This window comes from Nematolebias whitei, chromosome 22 (genome assembly GCF_014905685.2).
Source record: "Nematolebias whitei isolate Nwh7 chromosome 22, NemWhi1, whole genome shotgun sequence".
In the NCBI taxonomy this organism is placed as follows: Eukaryota; Metazoa; Chordata; class Actinopteri; order Cyprinodontiformes; family Rivulidae; genus Nematolebias; species Nematolebias whitei.
Genome location: NC_056519.1, coordinates 25,847,489 through 25,857,909, shown reverse-complemented (window position 1 = coordinate 25,857,909; position 10,421 = coordinate 25,847,489). Strand labels below are relative to the sequence as shown.

The 10,421-nt window shown below is 38.6% G+C and overlaps 1 protein-coding gene across 1 annotated transcript in view; it reads left to right on the top strand.

Annotated features, from left to right (window-relative positions):
* The window catches only part of LOC119428563 (myotubularin-related protein 5), an 8,051-nt gene extending 5,652 nt beyond the window's left edge, over positions 1–2,399 (top strand). The window contains exon 10 of the mRNA XM_037696245.1: positions 1,617–2,399. Coding sequence (XP_037552173.1) covers positions 1,617–1,715 — 99 coding nt within the window. The 3' untranslated portion in view covers positions 1,716–2,399. The remainder of the gene's footprint in view (positions 1–1,616) is intronic.
* Positions 2,400–10,421: the final 8,022 nt, after the last annotated feature.

The window sequence follows — 10,421 nt, the reverse complement described above, 5'->3', positions numbered from 1 at the left end:
TGTTTTATTATAGATGTGTTTTCATGTAGATGTGTTTTATTATAGATATGTTTTCATGTAGATGTTTTATTATAGATGTGTTTTCATATAAATGTTTTATTATAGACATGTTTTCATATAAATGTTTTATATAGATATGTTTTCATATAGATAGTTTCATGTAGATGTGTTTTCATATAGATGTTTCCATGTAGATGTTTTCTTATAGATGTTTTCATATAGAGCTGTTTTCATACAGATGTTTTCATATAAATGTGTTTTCATACAGATGTGTCTTCATACAGATGTGTCTTCATACAGATGTGTCTTCATATACCGTAGATGAGTTTTCATATAGAGATGTTTTCATATAGATGCATTTTCATATATATGTGTTTTCATATAGATGTATTTTTATATAGATGAATTTTCATATAGAAATGTTTTCATATTGATGCATTTTCATATAGATGTGTCTTCATATAGATGTGTTTTCATACAGATGTGTCTTCATATACCGTAGATGAGTTTTCATATAGAGATGTTTTCATATAGATGCATTTTCATATATATGTTTTCATATAGATGTATTTTTATATAGATTAATTTTCATATAGAAATGTTTTCATATAGATGCATTTTCATATAGATATCTTCATATAGATGTGTTTTCATATAGATGCATTTTCGTATAGATGTGTCTTCATATAGATGTATTTTTATATAGATGAATTTTCATATAGAAATGTTTTCATATAGATGCATTTTCATATAGATGTGTCTTCATATAGATGCATTTTCATATAGATGTCTTCATATAGATGTATTTTTATATAGATGAATTTTCATATAGATGTCTTCATATAGATGTGTTTTCATACAGATGTCTTTTTATATACCGTAGATGAGTTTTCATATAGAAATGTTTTCATATAGATGCATTTTCACATGTTTTCATATAGTTGTATTTTTATATAGATGAGTTTTTTTATAGAGATGTTTTCATATAGATGTCTTCATATACTGTAGATGAGTTTTCTTATAGAGATGTTTTCATATAAATGTCTTCATATACCGTAGATGAGTTTTCATATAGAGATGTTTTCATATAGATGCATTTTCATATGCGTTTTCATATAGATGTATTTTTATATAGATGAGTTTTCTTATATATGTGTTTTCATATAGATGTATTTTTATATAGATGAGTTTTCTTATAGATGTGTTTTCATATAGTTGTATTTTTATATAGATGAGTTTTCATATAGAGATGTTTTCATATAGATGCATTTTAATAGAAGTGTTATGAGTGCCAGGTTAGAAATAAGTCTTTTTTCCAATAAGTCAGTAAATCTGGTAACGCTCAGATGTCCCAGCTTTTCACCAACCTTGAATGCAGCATTATCTTTGTGAATCTGCACAGAATATTCCTACTTGTGCAAATGTGTAGTACTTGTGCGAGTACTTTTGAGACTGATTTATCTTCATACATTTTGGCCATAAACATGTGGTGGATACTTTGAAGCTTGTGGTTGTGACAAAATGTGGACAAAGAGGCTGATCTGCAGTCAGTGGAATCAGAGGAAGTCTTTTGGTTGCACTTTTTCTAATTCTGTGTTTTTTTGTCTGAACTTCAGCTGAAGACCAACAGGCGAGTGTACAACTTCTGCGCCCAGGACGTAACCAACAGCCAGCTGTGGATGGACAATATTCAGAGCTGCCTGTCGGACGCGTGAGCGAGTCGGACTCTCCAAAAACAAAGGGCGAGAAAGGAGCAGACTGCTGCTGGGAGGGGCCTTCACCACTCCGTTGTGTTCACTAGTGAACTAATCATTTGATGTTACAGCTGTTTTTGTTATAAAATAAGAAAAGAAAAAAAATGCTCAAAGGGCCACCTCCCCAACTGTCTGAGCACAAAACTGATTCAAGCATTTCTGCAGCACGACGGTCCTTCACACCCTCCACCTCTAACCACCACCTGCCCCTTGATCAACTACCCCACACACACACACACACACACACACACACACACACACACTGGGAGAGGAATGATGTTCTGCAGCCAGAGTCTTCATCCAGTCCTCTGCAGCCCACATCCTGCAACGGTTCATGAAGGATTTCCTTTTCTTTCAGCATTTCTCTCCTTTCATTTAGTTTTTGATTCTCGTCCACCATCAGGAACTGGTCCAGGCAGAACTGGTCCAGGCAGAACTGAGCGGCTCATCCAGCCGTCCTCTGAAGGTGGTGCTCTGTGAGCTCCGTGCTTACAGGAACCAAACTCTCGGCTCCTCGGCCCTCGACAACCACTATGCTTAAGACTTTGAAGGGATGCTGAAGGGAAAAGGACGGGTGTAATGTTTTCATCTTCAGGAGGTCAGGGAGGCGAGCCATGTGACGAGGGACACATGAACAGTCATCGTGGGACGTGTTGGACAGTATTTGTTGTTGCGCTGCACGAGCGTTGGAAACGAGCTGTAAAAGGACATTTAGGTATTTTTTGTGTTTTTTTTCCTCCTTTACCTGAGTAGTATTTTGAGTTGGGCCAGGGGAGATTTGCACAGCGAGTCTTAGTTCTGCAGCCTTCATCCTCACCTGATGAACCCTGCTGGGGGTCTGCAACCTTCAGGACACTGGACCCACTCAAAGAATGTGTCCAGAGCCACAAAACCAGCTTGAAGATTCAAATAAAATGCAAAAAATGTAACTATACTAGATTTTATATAAATACTGCAGAAAACATCAGTTTTATATTCTGACATGGACAGCGTGTCAAGATTAGAGTTGGGATTAAAGTGTAAATGGACTTTAATCTCAAACGCACCGAGTAGTCTGCAGTGTTGTCGAGGTGAATCCTCAGACGTTTTAAAGTTATGGTGTAAAAAGTGTCGGGTACAAGAAGAACTGCAGCACGGTGGGCTTCACCTTTATACTCCCAACATTGAACTTGTTTTAAGATTTTCTTTGAGGGCTACATTTGATTTCTAGAGAATAATATTTCCTCTTTTGTCTGACGCTAACATTCTGTCAATCAAAGGTCATCTTTTTTCCTCCATTATTCTGGACTTTGTTGTCCAAACAGAAGAATCTGGGTCCGCTTGTTTTAATCATCGGCGCGGCCCTGATACGTCTGAAGAACTGAGCCAGCTTTCATCACACACTTTACATTTAAAAGACCAAAGAGCCAAAAACATTGAACCTCTCAACTAATGAGGATCCTCAAGATTTTTATAAACCATTCAACCGACTGCTCTGAAATCAAAACAATAAATATTTGCATCCCAGTCAGTTTATGAAACTCCAAACAAGACGTGGATTTTAAAATGGGACTGATTACTAAACAATTTAAAAACTGAAAAATAACCTTTATAGTTCTTATAATGATGTATGATCCCATACAGCGGTGAAATTGTCTGTGCACAGGTTTGATCCCCGGTCACTGAACGTCTCGTGGTGTCTCTGAGCAGCACACCTCGTCCCCAGTTGAGCCCCAGACTCTTCCAATAGCTGCCCACTGCTCCACCTGGTGGTGGATGGGTTAACTGCAGAGACAATTTCACCATTAACATATTACCAGTATTATTACGTTTCTATTCTGCATTTATAGTTTCTAATTTGTTAAATGTTTAATTTTTATGGATTCAGAGGAAGTCGACTGGGAGGTAAATTAACGAGGCGACCTTAAATGACCTTTGTTCTGTTAGAGCTGCTTCAGTCCAACAGTAAAGATTCATTCCTGTCCTAGTTTTAAACGACATGGAGCCACATGTGGCCCCAGAGCCACAGGTTGCAGACCCCTGAGCTAGAGGAAACTCTCAGAAACCTGATGTTCTCCGACTGTTAGAGGAACCATTTTGGAACCTGAAGGGTTTGTTACACAACCACTTGGCCCACTTTTGCAAACCCTGCGATGTAAAATACACTTTGAACAGAAACTGTAGATTTGATGTCTAATAGCTCCTTTGTAAATACTACTCCAGATTTTTATGTAACATTTATGCTAGTAATTTATTTAACTTGTCTCCTCAATACAAAAGCAGCTCCTCGAGCGTCACGTTCTTCTTAAATTAGGAATTCAATGTGCCATTTATTTCTGTATTAATGTGACTAATGTTTTTATTTTTGGAAAACGTTTTGTTTTTGTACGGTTGTCCTTTCTGATTTAGCAGTGAAGGTTCTGCTGACGAGCTCCGGGTTCTTTAGATGAAACAGGGTTAGTGTTTTGGGGGGAACCCTCCCTCGGTTCACCTGTTTGTACCTCAGAAAGAAAACTCTTCTCATCCTGGAACCAAGAAATGTTCATTAAAAACTGTTAAAGCTGCCAAACAGTTAAACCCAAAAGTCTTTAGTTGATTCAATCCTAAGTTAATCTGACGGCAGCAGCTAAAGGTTGTTGTTGAAGACGAGGTCTAAATGTTTATTTTCATTACAGTTCTACTTTCTTACCTTAAAGACGTTTGCTAGAAGTCACAATCTGATCTGAACCAAAACGATCCGGCAGAGATGGAACCAGCTTCAGGACCTGCCTCGCTGCGGTCCACTCCTCTTCCTCAACCGTTAACCCTCAACATGCAGCGCAACGATTCCCCATCAAACTTCTGTTTTAGGATCTTTTGAGCCACGTTTTATCAACCATGTCCGTAGATTTTTTTTTTTTTTTTTTTAGAATCTAAATAAATACTTTGGGTGGAAACATTCATTGTGTGAAGTGTCTGTTTTAGCACTGAGATAAATAAGGATACGATTACCTTCAGCGCCCTGAAATTACTTGAAACTCCACAGATTCAAAGCAGCTGCTTCAACAGGATTATTTAAAACTAACTGAAACCTTGAACCTTTAAAAAGACTCAAACTGATCTGACCACAGGACGTGTTAAACTGTGTCCTGTAATCAGCATCACAGCTGTCAATCCTTAATCAGTCCGCCTGTTCACAGGGTGACTGGTAGTCACTGTGCTGTTTGGTGTTCTGGTGTGTAACACATGGAGCACAGAAAGCTGAGGACAGGATCTTAGATCATTGAGCAACATGTTAAAGCTAAAAGCTATAATTCAATTTATATAGCGCCAAATCACAAAAGAAGTCATCTCAGGTCAGGACACTTTACAGAAACATTCACATAAAAGCCAATTAGTAAAGTTCTCTATCTAAGGAATCCAGCAGACAAGATGAATCTTGGCTTCGTTGCAGTCTCCCATCCTGAGCAAGCACAGTGGCAACAGTGGAAAGGAAAAACTCCCTTTTAAAGGAAGAAACCTCCAACAGAACCAGGCTCAGGACAAGAGGCCGTCTGCTTTACTGGCTGGTTGAGAGGACAGGAAGGAGAGACAGACGAACACAGAATGGTAGGTCCAGATATAAGTCCAGGTGTATCTGAAAGACAAAATACACATTAAGGATAGAAAAAATAATTACAAATGTTGAGCAGAGTAAGTAAAGACAGCAGCAGAGTAAAAAGTGTGGTCAGTTTGTCCTCCAGCAGTCTAAACCTATAGCAGCATAATTAACAGACAGCTCAGGAAACCCAAGCCGACCCTAACTATAGGATTTATCAAAAAGTTAGTGGGAGAGATCATATCTCTCCAGTTTTAGTTTCTCTCCATTGGCTCCCTGTCAAATCCAGAATAGAATTAAAAATCTTACTTCTAACCTACAAAGCTCTCAACAACCTAGCTCCATCTTATATTACAGATCTTATTGTTCCATATTTTCCTAACAGAGCACTTCGCTCTCAGACGGCAGGTTTACTTGTGGTTCCTAGAATCTACAAAAACAGAATGGGAGGCAGATCTTTCAGTTATCAGGCTCCTCTCTTGTGGAACCAACTTCCAATCTTTGTGAGGCTGACACATTATTCAGTTTTAAAACTAGGCTTAAGACTTTCCTTTTTGCTAAATCCTCCAGTTAAGACTCTGGCAGCAGCATTTTGGATCAACTGAAGACATTTTAAAGACGTATTTGGACACCCAGATAATAACAATAGTCCAGTCTAGACGTGACAAATGCATGGACCAGTTTTTCTGCATCATTTTTAGATAAGATGTTTCTAATTTTAGTGATATTATGCAGGTGGAAGAAGGCAGTTCTAGTAATGTTTTTAATGTGGGGGATAAAAGACATGTTTTGATCAAAAATAACACCAAGATTTTTAACATTAGAGCTGGAGGACAGAGTAATGCCATCTAAGGAGGGAGAAAGACTGAAAAATTCATTCCTAAGGTGCTCAGGTCCAAAAACCAAAACCTCAGTCTTGTCTGTGTTCAACAGGAGAAAATTAAGGGTCATCCAGGTTTTTATGTCTTTAAGACATGCTTGTAGCCTAAGTAGCTGATTGGATTCATTGGGTTTAATGGACAAATATAACTGTGTGTCATCAGCATAACAATGAAAATTTATCCCATGCTGTTTAATAATTTTACCTAATGGAAGCATATATAAAGTAAAGAGTATTGGCCCAAGCACTGAGCCCTGAGGAACTCCATGACTAACTTTGGTATATGAAGAAGATTTATTATTTACATTTACAAACTGGAATCTATCAGATAGATATGATTTAAACCAGTTTAGAGCTGTTCCTGTAATCCCAATATCATATTCAAGCCTCTGTAGTAAAATATTGTGATCAACTGCATCAAATGCAGCACTGAGGTCTAACAGGACCAGTATAGACACAAGTCCATTGTCTGAGGCCATGAGAATATCATTAGTTACTTTTACTAGTGATGTTTCTGTGCTATGATAAGCTCTAAACCCTGACTGAAACTCTTCAAACAGATTATTTCTTTGTAGATGTTCACGCAATTGACCTGCAACTATTTTCTCTAGAATTTTTGAGATGAATGTTAGATTAGATATAGGTCTATAGTTTGCCAGAATTTCTGAATCAAGATCAGACTTTTTAAGTAAAGGTTTAATTACAGCAACCTTAAAGCTCTGTGGTACATAACCATCCATTAAAGACAAACTGACAACCTTGACCTCTCTTTTTTTTTTCTTTAAGAATATGTTGAACTCCTGGCAGGGACCAATGCAGACATGTTCCTGTTTTTAGTTTTCTACATTCGCCTTATAATCCAGCTGTTTTTGTTATTCTTTTTGCCATTTTTTTTGTAAAAAAAATTATTTTTTTTATAAATCTGTATGCCTTTTTGTAACTGTCCATTGTTGTCATCATTCTTTGTTGAAATCAGGTCTCTCTTGTAAATGAGTCCTCGAGGCTCAATGGGATTTACTGTCTAAATAAAGGTTGAATAAAAAAAAAAAATAAGTAGATCCAAAATGTGGACATTAATTAGGGGAAATACCTCTTTAAACAGTCTGGTTGGGATGGGATCTAGCAGGCATGTGGATGGTTTGGATGATGTTATTATTTTTGACAATTCAGAGAGCTCAACAGGACAAAAACTGTCCAAACATAAATCAGACTCTAGTGAATTTTTTTAAGTTGCTTCATCTGACACAGAACCATTCAACCTTTATTTAAACTGGTTAGTCCCATTGAACCACGAGGACTCATTTACAAGAGAGACCTGAACCAGAGGCAACAATAAGAAGGATATTTTGAAGTTTCTCTTTATCCATCTATCCATTATCTTCCGCTTGTTCCGAAGTCCGGTCGCAGGGAATTCTCTCTCTAATTGAAATAATTTTATTGAGAAAGAATCTCATGAAGTCATCACTGCTTAGCACCAACATAACTGGTTTGTTCCACTTTGGAGTAAGCTGTTTGGGGGAAGAATCAGTTTTGAGTTGTGTGTTTCCTTGACTGATGAAGCCTTCTGGATGGAAAGTGAAACATTTCAGAAAAAAAAAGAAACTGTCCAGATGACCTAACTTTACAGAGAGCTTTTTTATATGTTAGCAGACTATCTTTCCAAGTTAAATAAAATTCTTCAACATTAGTAGAGCGCCATTTTCTCTCCTGGTTTCTAGATGCCTGCTTTAAAGTATGTAACTCAGAATTGAACCAAGGAGCCAGTTTCCTCCGATTGATTACTTTCTTTTTCAGTGGAGAAATTTTATCAAGCGAAGTTTGCATTGAAGTTGTAAGATGATCAACTAGATGATCTAAGTCATCATTCTCTGATGCATTACTCTGCAAGACAGAGGAAAACATTGATGGAAGAGATTGTTTAAATTTGGTTACAGCATTTTCTGATAAGCACCTGCTGAGATGAAATTTACTCTCAGTGACTGTGTAGTCATTTGATGTAAACTCAAAGGTTATTAAAAAATGGTTGGTGTTACGTCCACTGATTTCCAGGGCTTCTCTTACTAGGACATTTCTCCTCCTTTGCTTGCTTACAGGCCTGATGTCACCATGCTCTCAACATGCTGCACATCTGGAATCACTTCATCACCAGTGGACTTCATAAAAGCTTCTCTGATCCAGTGCCACGCCTTCTCTTTCCTTGGGCATTTCAACTTGGTTCTGAGCAGTGTAGTGTGGTCGACTCTGAATTGAACTGAGTTGATCTTTGTTAACTTCTGTGATCATTTGTTAGATGGGAAGTTTGGTAGGGGTTCTCTGACATTTTATTTTAACCAACCTTTCTCCTGCTTTGTGGCCAGCTAGGGAGCTTAGGAATTGTAGTTTTCATTAGATAAGTGATTTTGTTTTCTAGCCAGAAAGGGCATTCTATTGATTGTTGTTTTGGTCCTGGAGACCCTGAAGTTCTTGGTTTCTCCTCCTGTCTGTAACACACTAATCTCTTACAAGATTCAATTATTGTAATCCCAAGTTGGGTTGTTTTTGAGTTATTACCTTTTATGTTTAGTTTACAATTTTGTGTTACACCCTGCGCCTCCTAGACGTATGCCAAGGGTTGTAACAGTCAGACAGAACAGGATTTTGCAGTATTACTAAGTCTTTAATCTCTATGCAAGAAGTCAGAACCAGGTCAAGAGTGATAAGTTGATGTTCAGATGTTTTTGGGGTAAAACCAAATGAGTCTATTAAATTATTAAAGGCTATGCTTAAGCTATCCCTCTCAACATCTACATGAATATTGAAATCACCCATTATGATGATTTTATCAGTATTTAATAATAAGTCAGTTAATAATTCTGAGAATTCAGACAAAAACAGAGTAAGCGCCTGGTGGACGATATACAACAACTAGTAAAAGTGGCTTTTCTGATTTTCATTTTGGATGAGAAAGACTGAGGGACAGATTCAAAAGAATCATAACTAATAACTGGTTTGGCTTTAATCAACAATCCTGACTGAAAATAGAAGCTACTCCTCCACCTCGGCCAGTTGTTCTAGGAACATGAAAATTTAAATAATTAACAGGAGTGGATTCATTTATACTAACAAAATCCTCCTGTTGTAGCCAAGTTTCTGTCAGACAGAATAAATCAATATGATGATCAGTTATCAGTTCAATAATTTGGGGGATAAACAAAATCAGGCATATTTCTAGAAAGAAGAGCGGCTCCGTCCAAAGTGGGATGGATGCCATCTCTCCGCATCAGACCAGGTTTTCTCCAGAAAGAACTCCAGTTATCTTTGTAGCCCACGTCGTTGTCAGAACACCACCTGGACACCCAGCGGTTAAACAACGACACGTCATCGCTGGTCAGGTTGGGAACCCTAGAACTAGCACGGTCTATAAAAGCAGAGGTGGACCATGCCCTAGGGACCCCTCACTGCCCGATGCTCTCAACAGCTTCTATGCCTGTTTTGAAAACCCATAAAGACCACACTGCACCAGACTCAAGTCACCATTTGGTGTGAAGTTCCTGAGCGTGACCCCAGAAGAAGTAAGGAGGACCTTCAGGATGATTAATCCTCACAAAGCCACTGGCCCAGACATCCCGGGGAGGGTGCTGAAGGACTGTGCCGATCAGCTCTGTGAGGTGCTGGCCGACATCTTTAACTCCTCCCTCACCCTGGCAACAGTTCCCACCTGCCTGAAGACCACCACCATCATCCCAGTCCCAAAGAGCTCTACAGTGACTGGTCTGAATGACTATTGGCCAGTAGCCCTCACCCTGATAAATGTTTCAAAAAACGTGTCATTACCCACATCAAAACAAACATCAACGAGGACCCTCACCAGTACGCATACCGTGAAAACCCATCAACAGAAGACACCGTCTCCTCTGTGGTCCACACTGCGCTCACCCACCTGGACCAGGACTCCTACGTCCGTACACTTTTTGTAGACTTCACGTCTGCCTTCAACACCATGATCCCCCAAACCCTGAAGGACAAACTACTCACACTAGGATTAAGTCCCTCCATTTGCAACTGGGTCCTAAACTTCTTAACAGACCAGTTAGTGAGGATCCACAACTTCTCCACCATAATCTAGTTCTGTTGACCTAGCTCATCCCACCTGCTACAGACAAGTGGACCAGAACAACCGAGGACAGGTGGACCAGAACACTTGTGGACATGTGGATCAGAACACCAGAAGACATGTGGATCAGAACACCAG